A 21,647-nucleotide genomic window follows, 5' to 3' on the forward strand; every position below is an offset into this window, starting at 1 on the left:
ACATATTTTTTCCTCGCATATTATAAGTGATACGTGTAATAATAATAATTATAATAATAATGAATTCAAATTCTTGAAATGAATGTTAAAATAAAAATTAGTATTTGAAATTATTATTATTATTATACAACTTCGTCTTAAGTATGATAGGACTATTTATTTTTTTTAAAAAAGGAACTAAAATAATTAATATTAAAACTTTAAAAACAAATGTCCTATCATAATAATAATATTGAATTCACATACTTGATTTAATTTACGAAAGAATAACTGGATAAGTATTTGAATTCATTATTATTATGTAGTTATGTGATTACATCATTGATTTAAAAATCAGTTTTAGAATCTTTTTTTTAAAAAAAAACACTATGAAATTCTTTAATTCAATGAGATAAAAATATGTTTTATGATATGTGTATTTAATTACATAATTCATCATAGAAAATATTTATTTATTAGTAAACGGAAAAAATAAGAAATAAAACATTTGTTTTCAAAGAGAAAAAACAATACAAAGTATTTGTTGCTGATGAAACTATTTACACAATTAAAACGACGCTAAGTTTAGTACATTTTAAAAAAAGAACGTTAGATTTTTTTCATTGTTCAGGTGATGATAACTTCACAGCTGCCATATTCTGTTCACTCATGCATTCTATACAGAGTTCAATTAATGATACTACTGCTGCTGATGATGGTGATGAAACGTAGATAGAAGTCATACTGTACAATGCTGATGTCCATATACACGATGACGATCTTTTACTCTCTGAAATGAAAAAAATAAAAAAAACATAACTTAAAATTTATTTTATCTGTAATCATGAACAAATAAAATAACAAATGATAATATATATACAAACACATTATGATAAAGAAGAAGAAGAAGAAATGACTACCTGCAATAATATGAAAAAAGTAATCAAAACAAACGAAGAAGAAAAATTAAGACATGTTTACCTGTAAAAGTAAATACAGCAAGCGTCGATAATTACTTTCTGGAGTTGATGAGAAAGTGTAATGAAATTCATTTAAGGACTTTCCTTTAGCTTTGAAGCATAGGAAAAGATATGAATAATGCCCAGATAAGGACGATTTCCCACTTTGAATTTGTTTATTATTAAATGTATAAGAAGTGGAATTTCTAAGTAGAAATTGAATATGTTGCATTACATATGGAGGAAATCCAAAGTAGTGGGCACGTCTGTCAGTATGAATATATACGAAAATCCAGTGTGTGCCAGGTTTGATCAAGGATCTGAATTTATGATGATAGCTGCAGATAGCGGAACATGTGTTGGTAATTCATTGGCAGCATATACGCCAACGAAATGATTGTGAAAAAAGAATTTGTTTGCAAAGCATTCAATAAATCTAGTGTAGAGGACATCATGTATAAAAATGCAGACATGTACATATATGGTACTAGCAGCGTTCACCCCGCTTCGCTGCGGTCACCCCGGAACGCAATAAACTTTGTTACTTAGATAATTTTTACTTTTTCGCTTTCAAGTGATATGATAAAAACCATAGATGATTGCAGTAAATCTTAACATTATATCGCCTGTCATTTATGTTAACCCGCCCCGCTTCGCTGCGGTCATCCCGGTGCTGGCATATTGTAAAAGTGTCTGTAAAAATAAGCAAATCAATTAAAAAATTTTAAACAGAAGATTCAAGCTATTTTCCGCTGTATATCGCCTGTCATTTATGTTAACACGCCGAGTGACACGGTCATGCGGGTTGCATATAAATACGTTTATTTTTACCTATGATGAACTAATAACAAAGGATTTGTACGTTATGGACACTTAAATGGTCAATTATCTCAAGACACTGGTAATTAAAAATTAAAGTGATATGATAAAAACCATCTAGGGTCCAAAGCCTAATAACCCCCCAAAAATGAAAGAAATTGGTTCAGCCGTATTAGCGTGATGAGCGGACAAAATATTGTACGTTCTCTTTTATATATATAGATGATATTTAAATAACGTATCTTTAAAAATCCATGATGATGTTCCTCTGATGATCCACTTCTAAGAGAGATTGGAATTCTCTATACGTTATGCATGAGACAGGTGCTGGTAAAGGTTTCGTAAAATGAACTTCCAGACGAACACAGCCGTGACGTATATGGTTCCAATGCTGCACAGCGCTGGCTTCTCCATCTTGAGTAATGTCGAAAACAAACATAGTGTATCCTTGAGGAAAGTCAAGGCGAGGAATATTGTTGCCATGATTGGAAACGTGATTGATCCACAGAATAAGGCATGATATGAGGAAACATAGGGTTGTTTTCGAAATTTGGTTGTAATGGTTTTGAAGGTACAGGTTTTCCATCAATGTATAGAGAGAAGAAATTGATGTAAAAATGTTTGAAATGAAATGGATTTGAAGTTATTGTTCCTGAATAGGCACCATTTTGTGTAAACGCCACAATCACTCGAGTTGGTAATACTCCCATAAATAATCAATTGTTTTTGATTGAAGATCCTTTGGAATGACGAATGACTTCATTTGCACTCTTGTGAGAGAATATTTGGCTGTTGTTGATTGTAGAAGCTTGTTATGTGCTGGTTTGTTGTAGGACTAACATTAATCTTTTTAATATGTAAAGCAGCGTCTAAAATATTCACTTTAGCCTCAACAGACGAGTCACTAGCGATGAGACAATAGTTTGGCTTTGCAGGAATTAACTTGAGACGTAATTCTACTCCTTGGATTAAAAATGTATCTTGATTAAAAATATCACAATGAAAATGTCCAAGCATGTCGAATTTTGCACTTTTTTTGTTAATTCATAACGTTGTTGAAATAATCTATTACCACTAGATGTAGCATCCATATGTCCAGCAGTATCTTGAAACAAGAATGCACATTGAAGATGAGTATTCTTAGCAGAATCATCATAATTTAACAGTTTTTCAATGTATGATCGATATGGATGATTATGAGATGGAAATGAGTTTAGTTTGTTATTTAAATACACTTACACTTCACTGAACATAGAATTTAAAAAATCATTAATAGGAACCACAGCCTTATCACTTTCAACAAATGCTGATCCATCAGGCTTAACGATTTGAGCTTCGATGTAAATAAGAGTATGTGGTAGATCTATGTATTCATCACTTGTTCCTGGGATGACAAACTCTATAGAAGCATTATCAGCTAGTGAACTGATTGGTTTGTATGTAACAACATGATTATCCAATATACTGGTTTGCGTTGGTTTTGTAGAAAAAATATCTAGTTCACTTTTTACACACCCGCAGGATTGATGATGCAAGAAAGCCATGATGGTGATGATTTAATCAAAGATATCGTGTGATAACTTGATCTTCTTATAAGACTGATTTTTCTTTGTTTTCTATGTACGTTTCCTCTTGTCCTTCTTCTTCTTGCGCTTGATGATGTGTAATGATTTAGGGTTAAAGATGGAATGATGTGTAATTCTTCTTTTCCTTCCTTGATATCCAGATCCTAGCGTATATTTCAGTTTATTTTTTGCTTTCTCTTGCAAGTCGGATCTCGCTTCACCCATTCGTTGATGAAAGAATTCGTTAATAGGTTGATTATCGATGATGACATCAGTAATAACGTTTGTTTCAGATTTTAATAATTCCTTTCCTACTGTTTTAGCTCCTTGTTTTACTAGTGGCATGACAGAACGAAATTATCCTCCAAGGAAACTTCCAATACCATGTCCAACTTGATAAGGGGATCCAACATAAACGTTTCCAGTTCCAGAAAGAGTTTGTTTTTGATAATATTGTAAATATGGAGTATTCACATTTTTCGATGTTGACGCACTGGTTGAAAAAGTAGTTTAACGCATACACTTCCGAAAGTGAATGCCAGTGGATAGCCTGTACTATCTCTTATATCTATTTTGATGTGTTCAAAATGCATCTTTTCTATAGGCATATAATATGGAGGACTAAAAATTTCTATAACACTACTTCCAAATGTATGATTCACAGGATTCATATTTATGATACGTAATAATGGTGCTACTGTACCTGCAACAAATACAGATTGAATTATATCACAATACACATGCATTGTAGATGGAAGTCCTAAACGTAAATTTGGAATGCCTTGGCCTTCTTGCATATCCTTTAAATCAACGTTTGGATCAAACCCAAATATCGCACAAACACTTGGTGATAATGCAACGTCTACATCTACGTCTTTATGAAGACGTCGTATAAAACAGGTATTACTCTCACGAGTATAAGAAATATGTAAATTTGTGAATCTGTTGTACGTATTTTTATCTTTATCAATTCTGATATGTCAGTGTAATAACGTGCAGGAAGAGTTATAAATTTCCATTCGTCACTTTTTGCTGGTTTGTAAAAAATTTTATTTTCTTCATTAATATTTAATATTGAATGAAGATAATGAATTTCAACAATAGCCACTTCCCACTTTTCATGGAATTCCATTCTTTGATGAAGTTTCGTAGTGTATGATGTTAAGGTGTTGTCAGAAAAATATTACATAGAACTATTACTGGGAAGCGTAACGTAAAAATTACCATCAGGTTCCATTGTACTTCTCGATCTTCTTTACGGCTGATGCAGGTATCCAGGAATCGAAAGAAGAATGATATCCTTTCCAATGAAGAAGATATTCTTTACTGATGCCTTTTCTTCTTGTACGTATGATTTTATCTATGCAAAATGTCTTTGATAACGTCGCAGGTTGTAATTCCTCTCTGTAAAATAATCCATCCAGTGGTTCTTTGTTTAAATCTTCAATTTCATAAACAGGTGGATCTCTTGGTATTTCTACACTTTAAAAATTTCCCAAGTCCAATTTTGCATATATCCTTTATCAAATGTACGTTTAGTTTTACTAATTCGTACTGTATCACCAATCTTTATGATTATGTCATACTTGTAATAGGTTATTTTGAGAAACATTTGCAGGTGACATCTTTATGCTTGAATGATAACCTTCATTGTATGATTTTACAAGAAGAGGTAATACATTTAAATAATTATACGTTTGGTACTTTGTAAAATCGTTCCACATTTTTTCTTTTAGAGTTCTGTTAAAACGTTCTACAATACTAGCTTTTATATCAGGATTTTTAGTTGTAATATGTTTTATTTTGTTGTCTTCTAAGTACTTCTGTATTGTTTTATTAGTAAACTCACTTCCTTTATCTGTTCGGAATGTAATTGGTTTTCTGTTTTTGAACACAAGTTTCAACGCTTTTAAGACATCATTTGTACTTTTAGATTTTAATGGCACAGCAAATGCATATCGACTGAACACATCTATCACTGTAAGAATATAACGATATCCATCATTGAATTTATGAAGAGATTGAAGATCATTAATATCACTTTCCCACTCATCATCAATGTTATTCACTACATAGAAATCTCTTTTAAAACGACGACGCACAGGTTTGTGTAACGTAAATGTTGTTTGTTGCAGTAACCATCTTCTTATACAATGTATAGGAAGTTTCTTCTTTGTAGCTATACACAATTTTTCAGCAGTCGAAAACGAGGCAGGATGTGAAGGGTTGTAGTAAATCTTGCTTAACTGTTTGTTTACGGTTTCCACCTTGACCATACTGGACGTTTACAGGCACGTTTCCTTTTCCTTATAGGATATACTACCTTTTCCTTTTCTTCCTCTTCTTCTTCTGCTTCTTCTTCGTCGTCTTCTGGAAACGATTTCAGAGGTATTTTTTCCTTTGACGATGATGCTGTTGGTGATGCTTTAGTTCGTCGTAAAATATATGACAAACGTTTTGGATTTCCAATAAGTTCTTGAGGTCTGTTATTAGAAGATAAATAATTACAAAATTTCTCCCATCCCGGTGGATTTGTGTGTTTCCGGGGTCGCGACACATCAGAAATTAAATCTACAATGCGAGATCCTTCTAGTTTATCACCTCTGATGTAAACAGTTCCTTTATTATCCCACGTGATATTATCATCATGTTTCATTCTATGTAGTAGTAATTCAGCTCTTTTACGAAACATTTTGGGTATAGATAATAATATTTCTTCTTCTACTTCAGGCTTCTCTGATTTAGTTGACGTAATCGAAAGTGTCACAGGTTCTTCTTGTTTTCGTATTAAATGTAAATATTTATGAAGAATAGTATTATATTGATTCCACTTTTCTTCGTCACTAAGCGATGATAACTGTAAAATCTCTTGCATTTCTTGATCGAAATTAGATTCACGTTTCTCCAGGGCTGGTGATGATGATGATGCTGGTGTTTGTATAATATTAAGAACTTCAGGTGGAACTAAATTCATCTTCTTTGCGTGTTACATTACACTAACGGAATAGTAAACTCGATAATGCACCAGATAAAATAGGAGCTAATAATGCCGGTAGGAATCCACCCTGCTGTTGCACTAATAAATGTGTTCTTCTTCTTTTGGATGGAGTTTCCTTTCTTTACAAGATATCGAAGCGTCCTCTTGTATCGCTTTAATCTTGCTTTCAGTGTCTTTGTAAGAGGTACATTCTCTTTTAATACATTATAACAACATTCGCAAATACTTCGAATCAATGAAGAGTCTGCATTGGCCACTATAGCTTTACGTAATTTAGGATTTGCTTTGCTCAGCGTACGAAGATCTCCGTGTTTTACTCTTGAGACATAGTGTCAGAAGAAACATAGTTTAAAACAAACATTATACACACATCTTTTTCTATTTCGTTAGAACATAAACGTAATGATAAATATCATCAGGAAAGATATTTGTTTGAAAACGAAGTTCATCTGGCGTATCCTGTTTTAAATCAATAAACAAATATCGATATGGTAACTTTGTTGCTTCGTTGAAACTTTCTTGAAGAAATTTTAGATTCTCAGGAGTTAGTTGATAACTCAAATGTTTAATTTGTGATTTATCTCTTGGATTTTTAAATAATACGAAATAAGGACAATTCAAGCTCATATCTCGGCTTCCTTTTTCCTAATGAAATATGTTTTGTGTAATAAATAGTACACTAAGATTTCTATGATGAGAACCCTTTGTAAAGAAATCAACTATATTGCGGTTTACTTCACACATTTGATCATCAATAATAATAAGATGTTTTCCAGTTTCAGGTAAAAAGTCTTTTGTTCGAGGTAATCCTTCAATAAATTGTACTTTTGTCCAAATTTCTCTCTATGCATTTTGCCATTCTGCATAGTACCAATAAACATGACGAAACGATGTATTAACCATACGTGATAAATTGGACAGGAATCGTATCACAAAGGAAGTTTTACCACATCCACTTGGTCCGGCAACAATACATGAAAAGGGATGTTTCCACGTCGTGTCCATGTTAAAGAGTATGATCATTCTTTCTTCATACGTATATTTATAAAGGGCCTTATTACATTTCTCTTCTTCTTTTGTTGGAAGTAGTGTAGCCATATGGAAGAATATCATATGAATTTGGTATTCTACGTCGTTTAATATAATTTCTTATAATTTTTTTTTTGGGGGGGGGGCTTGCTGACAATAGTATGGTCTTTCGTGCGGCAGATTTTTTTCTCATTGGTAATTTTGACTTCTGTGGGACGAGAATCTCTTCTTCTTCCGCATCCTCTTCATTATCTACTATCATGTTCTTCATTACATCAAAATTTAGGTGTTTTGAAGATTCATAGTTTAATGAAAAGCCCCGTATCTTGCATACTTGAAACTCCTTCTTCGTACTGTGATCAAAAAAACGTAATCCATAGTTCTTGGGTCCAGCCGAGACGTATTCTGAAATATAGGCCTCTTTACCATACTCGAGTACTTCATTTGTTAAATAGCCTAAAAAGTCACAAGTTGGAATTGTAGTTTCAACCAGGTTTTAGCGTATAAATGACTGAATCAGTATCAAAATACAATACTCTTTCTTGCAGTTGTTCTAAATACTTGTACAATTCTAATCTTGCTTGAGCTGTTGTGTACGCGGCTACGACGACGTTTACTCTTGGTAGTGAAACAGGAACTTCATCTGTGTATTGCCAATATACATATATCATATCATCCTTTACTGGAAATATTTGATGAACGTCTATATCATGAGATGTTAATTTCTCATATAATTCCTTTGGATCATTAATAATGCTTACATGACCCATGTTCTCACGTTGTCCAAGTTTTCCCCAAAAATCATGCTCGTGGGCTTTCTCGGGGTTCTCCCGTTTCCTCCTCCCACTTCATTCCACCATTTCATTCATCTATCATCATCACCGTCTCCTTTAGCCTAACAGGCATAACTGTGGGGCGTAGAACTTAAAGATTTCCCATTTGCCTAATCGTCATAATCGTGGGACGTAAAACTCAGATTTCATTCATTTTTTTTCTCGTTCGATCTTAGCTCAGGGTTGGGGGATGTTCCTGATCACATTTTGACACCTTTCATCAGGGGGTTGTCAGTGGTTTACTGATAGAACTTTCACCTATGATGCATGGGTCCCGGGTTCAACTTCACAAAACGCCACGTCTTTGTCTAATACCATGATAACTTTTTGGTTCCTGTGTCTGACCCCACCCACAGATAACAAACAGACAGATATACAATTTCTTTAAAACTATCATATGATATTATCTTTGGCTAATACACACATAACTTCGTTTCGTCTTGTTCTGAGACCATGGCCAAATTTTGATACCTTTCCGGCAGGGGTCCTCGCTGGCTCAGTGGTAAAGCGTTCACCTATGGTGTATAGGGTCCCAGGTTCAAAATCCTGTTTCCGACAAGTAAACTTTATTGTGGACGAACGCCGTGTACGTGGAAGGTCATAGGTTCAAAACCCTGTTTCAATCAAGTGAACTTTGTGGGGGACAAACACCGTGTACGTGAATTTCTTCTCACTAACTTCTTTCCAACATTTACATTCATTTCTCATCACCACTGTCTCTATTAGCATAGCCGACATAATTGTGGAACGTAAAACTTAAATATTTCCCATTAGCCTAATCGTCATAAGAGTAGGACGTATAACTCAGATTTCATTGCATTGTTTCTCTCGTTCGATCTTAGCTCGGGGGGGGGGTTGGGGATGACGGGGGTTCACTGGTAGAGCGTTCACCTCTGGTGTATGGGTTCACAGGTTCAATATCCTGTTCCCATCAAGTGAACGTTCTGGTGTAGAAACACCGTATACATGGAAGGTCGCAGGTTCAAAATCCTGTTCCAATGAGATGAACTTTGTGGTGGACAAACACCGTGTACTTGAATTTTCTCCAACTATCCCCTTTCCATCATTTCATTCATTTCTCATCATCACCGTCTCTATTAGCATAGCCGACATAACTGTGGGACGTAAAACTTAAATATTTCTCATTAGCCTAATCGTCATAAGAGTGGGACGTAAAACTCAGATTTCATTTCTTTGTTTCTCTCGTTCGATCTTAGCTCGGGGGTTGGGGTACGGTGGTTCACTGGTAGAGCGTTCACCTCTGGTGTATGGGGTCACTGGTTCAAAATCCTCTTCCCATCAATTGAACTTTGTGGTGAACAAACACCGTATAGATGGAGGTTCGCAGGTTCAAAATCCTGTTCCAATCAAATGAACTTTGTGGTGGACAAACACCGTGTACGTGAATTTTCTCCAACTATCTCCTTTCCAATAGTTCATTAATATCTCATCATCACCGTCTCCATTAGCATAATCGACATAAATGTGGGACGTAAAACTCAAAGATTTCCAACCGTGGAACGTAAAACTCAAAGATTTCCCATTAACCTTGTTGGCATAATCGTAGGACGTAAAACTCAAAGATTTCATTTCATTGTTCAAAGATTTCATTTACAGACAGAAAGACAGACAGGTATGCATTATATTATCAATATTAAAACACCAAGTATACAGACATTTCTTGCGTCAGCTGATATCTAATTGCAATGCGAGTCAGAAAACATTCAAGAATTCCATCTTATCGTTTTCTCAGAAATAAACGTACAGCGAACAGAAGCATCATACATCATACAAATTCGCTTATATGTTTGTGTTTTTAGAATTTCATCTCTATGAAACACGGAAACGCAAAGAAAATACATTGTCTGAAGCACATTTATAGTTAAATGAAGACCTAACATATTGTTTTATTCTTTCAGGAATAATCATAGACCGTAATATTTTTAATAATATATTTTTCCTTACCTATTTTAATAAAATCGTCTTGTGATAACACTTATTCACACCTCTAGTCATCCAACGGATCAACCACGCACAAAGACACACACTCACTATTAAAAATATGAAGTGAAAGTTTTTACCTGGAAGAGGATCTACACACACTCGTTTACACTGAAACAATATGATATGCTATGAGAAGCTTCCGCTATTAGAATATGCTCAATCAATGGAATCCATTCGCAGGAGATCTGGGGGAGGAATGTATGGGTATGTGTTTCGTTATGAGACTCATATTTTGTTTCTTATTCTACGTGTTAAAAAAATCGTGAAATACAATATTTACCTTAGCAACTAAGTCAATTTCGTGAGAAGCTTTGATCATTTGAATATCACGTCTTCGGTTCATAATCTACAGACACTGTGTGGGAATAGGACCAAGGGGCTAAGCAACATGATTTTGCATGGGTATGTGTTTCGTTATGAGACTCATATATTGTTTCTAATCACACGTTTTTGAAAAAAAATCATGAAATATAATATTTACCTTAGTAACTAAGACCAATTTCATACAATCTGCTGAGAAGCTTCGATCATTTGAATATCATGCTTTCAGTTCATAACCTACAGACATTTCGGGGGAATAGGTCCAAGGGGCTAAATCGCTTATGCTCTTTGGCTTACCATGAGTTGTAGGGGGTGACGGGGGGTTCAAATAACTAGACAATATAAGATGAGAACACTTATGTTAGGCGTCCAAGACTATGAGCATAGCAACAGCGGGTTCCCATCACCAAAATTTACGTAGCCGTAAAAGGCTATGAACATACCAACTAAAGGCTTGTCAAAACTTGACTCCGACATATTCGGCTTTCCAGGAGGAGCAGGAGGTGGCGGGGGTTCAAATAACTAAACAATATAAGATGAGGAGACGAAAAAAGGCACGTTTTATCTTGTTTCTTCATCTGGTAGGCGTTCAAGAGTATACTTCGTTATTCTAGCATAGCAACACACTGGTTTAGGCCAGTTTAGGGCCAAAATTTTCCCACGGGGATGAACTCCCTCTATTTTACTCACCTATCTTCTGAAAGATGATCGATTTTCAAAAGTAATGCTCTTATGGAATGAGCTAAATAATAGATGGCTGGAACACTTTTACGACAAATGTTAGTTCTTCTATGGTGAAGCCATGAATCCTTATTACGGAAGACACGAAGCCAATCAACACATAAGAAAAAAAAACTATTTATTTTCGGCACAGAACTTGGTGCAAATTTTCTAGTCTGGGTTTCCTTGCTCAAGCTTCATTGAAACAATCTGCAAAAACTAGCGTCTACCATCCAGAGCTAGGTGTCGGTATCTTAGTTGTAAAAGATTTTGTTCATAAATTACCTTGAAATAAAAATATAACATTTTCGGTAATTTCTCTAAATATCTACCTTTACTTGAGAAATTGCGAGTAAAGGAACAGACACGAACAGGAAATGTCTGAAAACACTAAATAGAAAATGCTTCTTTGCAAAATCCAAAGTGTATGAGCATAACACCAAGATAACTACCTCATCAAACAACTGGTTCCAATTCGGAAAATCACTTTTATGTTACGATGGCAATTATATTATAACCGTAGCATCCACATTGGTTAATCCGTAACCAATCGTAAAGTAAAGCGATGGATCATCAGAGAAAATAAACGTATTTATGTCGACTAGCCTTCTTGTGTACAAACCTGCAACTTATATATGGATAGTGTTTTGAGGTTAGACGAGAACGTTTCGAAGCGAAGGATAAACTTTTGAAGGAAGAAGTAGCACTGGGAGCGCCTTGTGTTTCCTCTTGACGCTTCTGTAGATAATTTGTTTCTGTTATGTCGCTGTGTGTATGATCCACTTGATTTATTCGGTTTCACAAGCAGAATTGGGCTCGCATTTTTACAAAAGTATTCAGTGAGGCAACATCACTCTAGAGATTTTTCGAACATTTATTCTGAATGTACAGGAGGTTGGTAAACAAGTACACCCTGATGTGAGGTATGATAGTCGAGGGCCTTCATTATCAAAGGGAAAAAGGAAAGCAGGTGTGATCCGTGGAAGGAAATACACCAAGGAAGTGACAAAAATGTGATGTTGAGTCTACACAATAAATGCTTAGTATCTTTTCACAGTAACTAGTATTGAAATTACTAACTACAAGTGCCACTATTCTAAATAACCATAGCGTTTGAGAAAAAAATATTATAAGGTGTTAATATATATATATTTTAGAAACAGAAGTGATTGAAACAGAAGTGATTGAAGTGATATATATAAGTACATTACATACTGGATATATAACATACATACGTGACATACTTAACCGGTTAGCAAATGAATGGCTTTTTTGGATGAAACAGTACTCAGAGTAAGTAGGCAAGTAAAATAAATCATTTCTGTTAGGTTTATTTGAAATTTTCTTCAAAGAATGCGCGGGGAAAACACGTACTCCTCTCAGGATCGCTGTTGCAATAATGGAACAAGTGGCACACTGGCCTGTGCAACACATGTGAGGTAAAATATGAAATAATTGTTTATTAATGACTCAAGTGTACAAATATGTCACTTGAAACAGGTTTGCATCATGAACAAAAAGTTGGTCCCAAATGGGTTAAATTATTGTTTCCTTCTTCTTTTAAGGTAAAATAGAAAGACAATTCCAGGTGGAGATAAGGTGTAGTACACCTTATCAGAAATAGGCATAAATTCAAACTGCATCAAAATAAAGTTACAAACGACCACAATACAAAATCTTAGCGATGTTGGTAGAGCACAACAAATATCATCTAAATATACAAGTAAAACACACATACTTTTTGACTCGAATTTGTGATGTGCAAAGTAGGCAGTAACACCTGTGACGATGACGGTTATAACATAACGTAAAGGCCCGAACTCAAGCAGAATAAAGGTGAACTCTCCTATCAATTCAAGGTCCGAGAATCTCAAAATTTTTAAATTCACCTCACCAATTAAATTCAAAATTGTCTCACCAATGCAATATTTAATAATTAAAAATATTATTTTCTTAACACAACTTTCTGAGATAGAGTCACATTTTAATGTTGCACTCACAGACATTTACAGTATTGTGATTTTGCGTCTGATATGCGGAAGCAGAATTTCGCTGAACGACAAATATGAAGCAATTTTCATAACGCAAGGACAAGGTTTGTTAACCCGGGATCGGTCGGTTGTTAGCAGTGTGCTCAATTCTATATGTATGTAAATTAGTCTCTTGCCCGGTGCTGCCATCTATCTGCTGATTGGAATGTTCTGCGTTGCCAGGAAAATTTTCATTAATCTCTCACGTGCCCAGTTTGAAGTAGAGTCGGCATAGTGGCAGACGTGTTCTGTATGTGAGCGGGCCGCTAACAATCGACCGATTGCGTTGGTGTCGTTTTCGATCCTGTTAGTGCGTTGATGTGATTTCAAATGGATTCTGAGGCTGTCCAGATAAGAAATTGGTTAATGGAAGAAGAGAATGACAGAGATATTGATAATAATATGCTGTCAGAATTTGACGATTCTGCAGATTCTGACGCAGGTGAAAACATAAATACAGACCATGAAAGCCATATTGAAGAGTCTGCCGATGGGTGTGGTAATTTTTGGCCAAGTTCTGGTGTTCATTATCTGGGCAAAGACAAACTGGAATGCTCACCCTCCACGACAAGCAACACGTAGAAGACGAAGAAATCTTGTTCTTCACCCTCCTGGTGTAAAGAATGAAGGTACAAAAATGCTCAAAATGTTCAATTTTTAACGGATGAAATAATAGGAGAAATAACCAAATTTACAAACGACCGTCTTCACAAACTGAGAAGCAGCTACACCTGGCACAACGAAGTTCTTGACACAAACACGGATAAGAATTGCGCTCTCATAGGACTGCTGTGTTTGGCCGGTGTTCTAAGATGTTCTCACCAACTAGTAGAAGATCTGTGGAATACAGATGGGACAGTGTCAGAATACTTTCGTCTCGTAATGAGCTACAAACTATTCTTGCTGTTGTTGAGGGTTATGCGGTTCGATGATGCAAAAACAAAAGAGGATCAAACAGCTTTAGGCAAATTGGCCTATTCGAAAAGTATTTGATGAGTTTGTACAAAGATGTAAAGACTGTTACAGTTGCAGTGAATATGTAACTATTGACGAAATGTTAGAATCATTTCGCGGAAGATGTCCCTTCCATGGCTAAAAAAGTATGGAATAAAAGTGTTTGCCATTGTAGATGCCAGAATGTTCTACACATCAAATACGTCGGTAACTAACCAGATGGGCCACTCGTGTTGAATACCAGACCTGCAGCTGTCGTCAGGAGACTTGTGGAACTGATCCGTGGGTCAAGAAGAAACGTTACAATGGACACTTGTTTTTTTTCTGTGCCTTTACTGAATCAGTTGTTCGTGAGGAAAACTTGACAGTTGTAGCAACACTGAGGAAAAACAAGAAAGAGCTGCCAGCGGAAGTTGTCAGCACAAAACAATGGCCTCTTAACAGTAGTCTCTTTGTCTTTTCAGAAGACTGTATGGTCGTTTCCTATGTTCCACACAGGCATAGGGATCTAATACTTATTTCAAAAATGCACGACTCAGATGAGATTGATGGAACAACTGGTGACTTGTTTAAACCGTCTGTCATAACATTTTACAATCTCACAAAAGGAGGAGTAGATGTTATAGATCAAATGAAGTCCACCTACAGAGTTGCCAGAGTCTTTTGCAGTTGACCCTCAGAACGTTTTTACACTACTGGACATTGGAGACACTTATGCCGAAATTATACTTTTATTTACGCATCGAAGGTTTAAATTTACACGATGTTGTTTTATTTACTTTAACACTTTCCAGTAATTTTCACAGATGTTATTCCTGTATATCTTCCTGTAAAATGTTAAATAGCGAACACAAGTACAAGTTGATAATGCGAATATAGATAATTCTCTTCTTATATGTTAGGTTAGGTTAGAGTTTTTAATTTTTCAATAACATTTAATAATAAAATATTACAACGTGAAAACCTTGTATTGTGCAAACCATCAGCATAAATCACTATTTTACAATCATAATAATGAAGTTAATGCATATATTGTACATGTGAGCACGATGCTCACAACCAACCGACCGCGTTTCACAATATAAGGAATATATATATACAAAGGTAACAAAGAAAGTTCTGTCACTTTTTGTGGAAACTGTATTCAGTTTGCCATCACAGCGTGAGTTGAATATGAATGCATATAAGGCGAAATTCAGTTGCTTGTGAGGTTTCATACAACATACTACCTGGATAAAACTTCAACGTGAACTTGCGTAAATACAGAGTGAGCATGGGATCTCCGCAGAGGCGTGTATGCTGTACGAGTTCAAACTGTGCTCAAACTCCACTATATAGGGACGGAAGATATCCCGTGTCCTTCATGGGGGTGTCATGACTACGTGAACAGTGCAGTGATTTAACAAGCTTAAAGTCGGCGACGAAACACTCGAAGACGCACCAAGTGTAGGAAGAACAAAATGTGCACAAAATGAAGTTTTTGAGTGAGCAATAGAAGAGAACAGTAGCCACAAATGTGAGGACTGGGACAACAATTTAATGTGAGTGGTGAAACCATTCGGCAGTACCTTCATAAACTTGGGAAGAACTTCAAGTTGGGTCGATGGGTCCCACATAACTTGACTTCTGCTAGAAGGCAACGCGAACAGATATAAGCGTTCCTTTGCTGTTTTTCCTCAGGAATTAACCATTTCAGGACAGTGTGTTGATACGTGATGAGAACTGGCTATTGTACGAAGCTCCAGGGCACCGTCCTGATTGATTAGCATCCCACGAATCGGTTCGAAAACAGCCGAAACAAGCACTGCAACGGAAGGACGTCCTCCTGTGAGTTTGGTGGACTCCTCGTGATATTGTACATCGGGAACTGATACCGGCTGGTCAGAGGAGCAATGTAACTGTGAAAAGGTTCCAACAACGGAGCCAGGACATCTGAATCGCAAAGGGGACTTCGTGCTAGAGAGGTCTGTGGCTAGAATGACCCCGGACCCCATTCTATACCTTAAATGAAAAACACTATTGCATCCAGTACACTCCCTTGATATTGCGCCTTCCGATCATCACCTGTTTCATTCCTTGGACAATCGCCTTAGAGGATGCCTGTCGAAACCCGAAGTGGAGGTGCAAATTCTACTTGATATCTTCTTCGCTTTACAGCCCACCAAGTTCTACCGCGATGAAATCCATGTCGTTCCAGAACGTTGGCAGGAGGTCGTCGATGCTGATGGGGACTATTTTTGAACATCCACGTACGTCTTAGGTAACATATCGAAAGTGGTGGGTGAAAAGGCAACAGATCTTTCTCGGTTACCTATGCGTATCCATCGTAGTTATAACTCTACTGGATCAAGCAATCGTTATCAAAGAGTTGCGGGAAAATTTTCAATCTCATTCAACAGTTTTATTCCAACTTTGAGTTTGAACGCTTTTTTTACCTAGAAATACCTATTACGTCACAGTGCATGTTGTAATATGAGAAGTACTTTTAAAACCTATAGGAACAATTTGCTTATAACATGAAAACAATTGTTTCAAACAAATAATAATTTACAGCTGAGAAAAAGAAGCTGTTGATCATCATTTTCAACTAGTGATGTACTCTTTCTTGATTTTCTTCCTTACTGTCTAGAAAACTGTTTGGAAGAAATTATCCTGAAACACTCCTCTTAGTTAAGACTTATGAGTTTGATTAGTTGAATAATCGTTTACGTTAGTGCTACATTTAAATGAACTGGAGAGAAAAGTTAAGATAAAATTAACATTTTGAGATACAAAATATTGCATTGTCCTCTTGCATGATATGTAATGGAATGCTTGTCTGTTATTGTTAACTATCACTTTCTATAATATAATATTTTTTATGACTTTATAACCAAAATCACACCTAATTCCTTACATTCAGTTAAACCGCTTCCTTTACCATAAAGAGAAATATGAATTAGCATATGCCGCCTCTTCACACTTCGGATCATTTATTTTTTAAACGTTATTAATATTAATATTTTAATATTTTAAAATATTTTCATTTTAACATCAATATAGATTCTCTTAACATCGAATATTACATTATATATGCATTATACAACTTTGTTCTTGTCTTAACTATTAGAATAGTGTACCCTACAAAATATGGCTTTCGTCTTTTATTGTTCTTGTAGGTGACCCATTGAAATCAACTGGATATGCAAAATGGAGTAACGAACAACCTGATAATTTCATAGAGATTGAACACTGTGGCGCTCTACACAGAATTGACAAAAAATTAGTCGATGTCAATTGTTATCCAGAATTGTACTTTGTTTGTGAATATGAACTATGGTGATTTTCAAAGTATGCAACATAATACGTTTATTTGCAAATAAAATTTAATGTAATTTAAAACCTGGAATTATTGATGACTATTGTCATAATTCATAGAAATTTAGTATAGTATTAGTATTAATTAAATATCAAAAAAATATTTTAATCTAAAAGAATATATTATTTTTGGGGAAACGTCATCAGATGGTCTCAATTTCTATGTTCAAATATTTAAGAAAAGTGTTAGTTTTAAAATAAATTTTTCATGTATCATAAAATATTATAGAAAAACCTAATGGAGTTAAAATTTATTTCTTCTTCTCATTTTATGGTTTGAAAGGAACATAATTTTCTATACCGAGCAATCATGTTTCTTTCACAATCACAATTTGTTAATATCCACATCTACATCTACATTATATTTTGCATTTTTATACACAGAATTATGTGTACCATTAAAACGTATAGCTTTTAAAGCGTTAGACTTTTACCTTAACACATATCGTAATAAGTATGATCATAATGTTAGCTGATCATTATGAAGACAGATTATAAATACATTATACGATACAGTGCTAGTATAAAGTCTGGGCCATTTTTTAAAATTTAACCAATTTTAGACAAAATTACGTACTAAATTAAAATTATGAAACTTATGCCTATAAACCAACATAGGTATTATACAAATGCATTGGTGAAAGTTCAGTAAAATTGAGGAAAACAACTATATGTCACAAAGCTCATTATAACTATTTAACACTCTTTTGTGAGGAAGAATTTACTATCCTCATATGCATTTTTAAAGGTAATGTTCAGACATGAACTTCAAAAGACGTTTGTGCAAGTGTTGTAAATACAGATGTTATGCAAATACAGAAATATATTGTACAATACAACTGAATATTGCGAAATCTAGTATGACTCACAAATAATTGTATATTAATACACTATGCCATATTTACGCAGTTACAATAATACTGAACACTCTTTGTAATATTATTTGATTTTTAGAAATTGAGTACTACATAATTCAGTTTCGAATTTGACGTATGTGCTTGCGCAACCCCGTATAGCCTGATTTAGAAAAATAACTTTCAAACATTTCTCTGTTTAGCTTAGTTATGACAGTGTAATATCCACATTGAGAGTTACTTTTGTAGAACTAAAACATTTTTATTCAAGATTATTAGATTAAGTTAACAATAAGCTGCTTCATTCAATATATTCAGAGTTGATTACAGTTTGTAAATGTAAAAATTATCCTAGCATTGCCCAATAAACTAATGGCAGTAATAATTAATCAAGAATTTTTAAATTTTGAATAGTTCAGCAATGCGATTATAGACTACATAGCTCGTAGCCATATAAGGGTGACCTTTTTAGGACGCATGCCTCTGGATTTTACAACTGCGATGTTTAAATCAACAAACTAAAATAAATGTAGAATACCTACTATTTGCAAATGCAAAAATTAAATGAATATCAATATTGAACTTAAACTTGAATTTTTGAATGGATTAGTGGCTGCACAAATCTGACGACAGTGATGCGAAAGTTCTAGTATTTATTGCATATGATCTAATTTTGGAGTCGTAAACTATTCTCAGTATATAATTAGACACACAAATTTTACAATGGGCTAAAAAAATTCCAATAATTATAGTATTAAAATGGTCGTTTATATTACCATTTTCATCCTACTGTATAAATTCAATTGAATATGAAAAATGAACAAAAAGTTTCGTTTTTGGCGTTGATTCTTGGCTAACTGTAGATTCAGTTTTCACAGATTAAACTTCTACACAAAATTTGAATTGAAACAAATAGTTTGCATTTTCGTAAGCAGTATCTTTATAGCGTATCGCTCTAAAAAAGACATTTAAATTTAATCCTTAATAATAAGTATGAATAAAATATGAAGTCAAATATACATTTACTTCGTTCTCAAGTGGAGCAAAGTCATCTTCAACTATCTAAACTGATCATGATATAAAACGAATATTCAATGATTTTGAATGTGCCGTGTTTATCAATTTCAATCAATTTACAAAATACTGAAACGAAATGTAGTATACAGACCACTATTGATTTTCCATACAAACAGCTAGATTTCCTTTTGGTTAATTTAATAAGATTTTATTTTACGAATATTGTGCAAGTTTATTTCTGAAATAAATGTATTGCTGAATGCAATAGTGATTGTCAATACGTTTTAACCATGAATGTACTTGAAAATTTCTTTTCATGCACATCATATAGTTAATTTTCTGGATTTTTATTATGCTTATTTAATGAAGATACCAAATATACCAACTTTAGTAAATTTACATTATTAATACATCAATGAATAATGTTGTATGAATCAGGGTCATTAACGTAATCCCAAATGCTTTACATTTCTCTTGCTATTCTATACGAACGCATCTTTTATATTTTTTGGGTATGGGCTCAATACATGTAATATATTTAAAATGCGTACACAAGACTCTCCTGTCATATACCAAGTAAATCGAAAGTGATAATAGACCTCAAAATTCCCATACTGAACAGTAATGGTTTCTATGTTCAGGTTTCAACTCATGTCGTTCTTTTCCAAGTCGACTTCCTTTAAGCAATGTAGACCACTTTCTTAATCTTTCAGGATATATTATAATAATGATCTTCATCATCGTTTTATAAGAGAAAATGATTGGCATTTGTTGCGGATAACAACGTTGAAATCCTATAACTCAATTAAAACTTTAATACTATTTTGTCGTTCCTTGGATCATATATTTTTCTGACCAACTAAAATTTCATACTATATGATATAATATTGTAACCTACAGCGTCTACAAATAACATCTATAATTATTTTATTCATTTCAAATTCACTGTTCAGTTTCCAGAAAGTAACACATTTTTCTCTATTTTAGTAGTTTCTAATAAAGTTATATGTTTAGACACGGTACTCTTTTAAAAATAGTATTAAATCATTATTAGCAATCTATGAGGTTTATTATGCTTTTGGAAAGCTCTATATTATCATTTCCAATACTTATATGCATTCTACACTTTAAACGTCTCATATGTAAAAAATTTTAGTACAGTATTTATTCCCTTACTTTCGAAAGTTAAAAGTAGAAGAAATAAATAAAAGTATCTAATTTTAGTGAATAATTTTTTGTTGTTTCATGAAACATAAGTCTAATTCATGAATCACCTACTGCCTTCTTCATACACTGATGTATAGCCTGTTCAGATTTAAAGAGCTTGAATGTCTCGATAATTCTCGAATTAATTCCTGGTGTTCCATCTTTTATACGACAACTAGACGTCGAGTTTAAATTATTATTAAGCTAACTTCTCGAACTAGAAGATGCATTTTATAGTTTGAATATTTTCCTAAAATATCTTATAACATATTTAATACTTTCTTAACCCATCTCTCGCTTTTATCTTTTCCTCATCGGTATTTGTTATTTAAATTAATTAGTAGAGAGAGTGGTTGTTCCATATTGATTTTTCTTCTTGGTTTCGCAACGTTTGGTACGAAAACAGACTATAAGTGATTTTAGTTTAAAAGAAAGTGTTGTAAGACGTGAAAATTACTTGTTGCAAAAACAGTATTTAGCAAGTGGTTATATAAGTAGCTGCAATAAATAATATTTTTTATTTATCTCCTTTAAATTTTATTTCAGCTCTGAAAAGATGTTTTGTATTAACTTGGTAAATTGTTATCTTAAATTATTTTAAGTTTAATACAATTCGCTAATTTGATATATAAAAAAGATATATGTGGACTCCTGTGCCTTGGTTGAGCACGAGAATTCGATTTCTAACTTTCGTTTCACTCTTAAGTTGTGAACAGCTGTTTTTTGTGTGTTAGGCCAGTGTATTATGTAGTCACTTTGTTGCTCGGTCTCAAATGTTTATGGATGGTTAATATTTCTTTTGTTTTTGTGCAGGAGTGTGAAGTAGTGTTGTTACAAAATTTAATAAACCAAATTTAGGATTATTAACAAGCAGTAAATTATAATGAAACGTGCTTGTTATAAAATAGCATTTGTAATTATAGTAGCAACGAGCAAACCATTTTGTGAGCATCTAATATGATGGGGATTAGGATTCGCGATCCAGTAATAGAAATTCTATGC

The 21,647-nt window shown here is 34.0% G+C and overlaps 1 protein-coding gene across 4 annotated transcripts in view; it reads left to right on the top strand.

Moving 5' to 3' along the window:
- LOC145683399 (hemolymph lipopolysaccharide-binding protein-like) overlaps positions 1 to 21,647 on the top strand; it is a 561,992-nt gene that overhangs the window by 463,160 nt on the left and 77,185 nt on the right. For 3 of the 4 annotated variants that reach the window (XM_081754730.1, XM_081754732.1, XM_081754733.1), the window contains one exon: positions 17,370 to 17,592. In XM_081754730.1, the coding sequence (XP_081610856.1) occupies positions 17,370 to 17,533 (164 nt within the window). In that variant the 3' untranslated portion in view covers positions 17,534 to 17,592. Of the gene's footprint in view, positions 1 to 17,369; positions 17,593 to 21,647 lie in introns of those variants that run through there. The other variant, XM_081754731.1, reaches the window with a different exon arrangement.

Source organism: Thermobia domestica, chromosome 4 (assembly GCF_964235325.1).
Source record: "Thermobia domestica chromosome 4, izTheDome1.hap1.1, whole genome shotgun sequence".
In the NCBI taxonomy this organism is placed as follows: Eukaryota; Metazoa; Arthropoda; class Insecta; order Zygentoma; family Lepismatidae; genus Thermobia; species Thermobia domestica.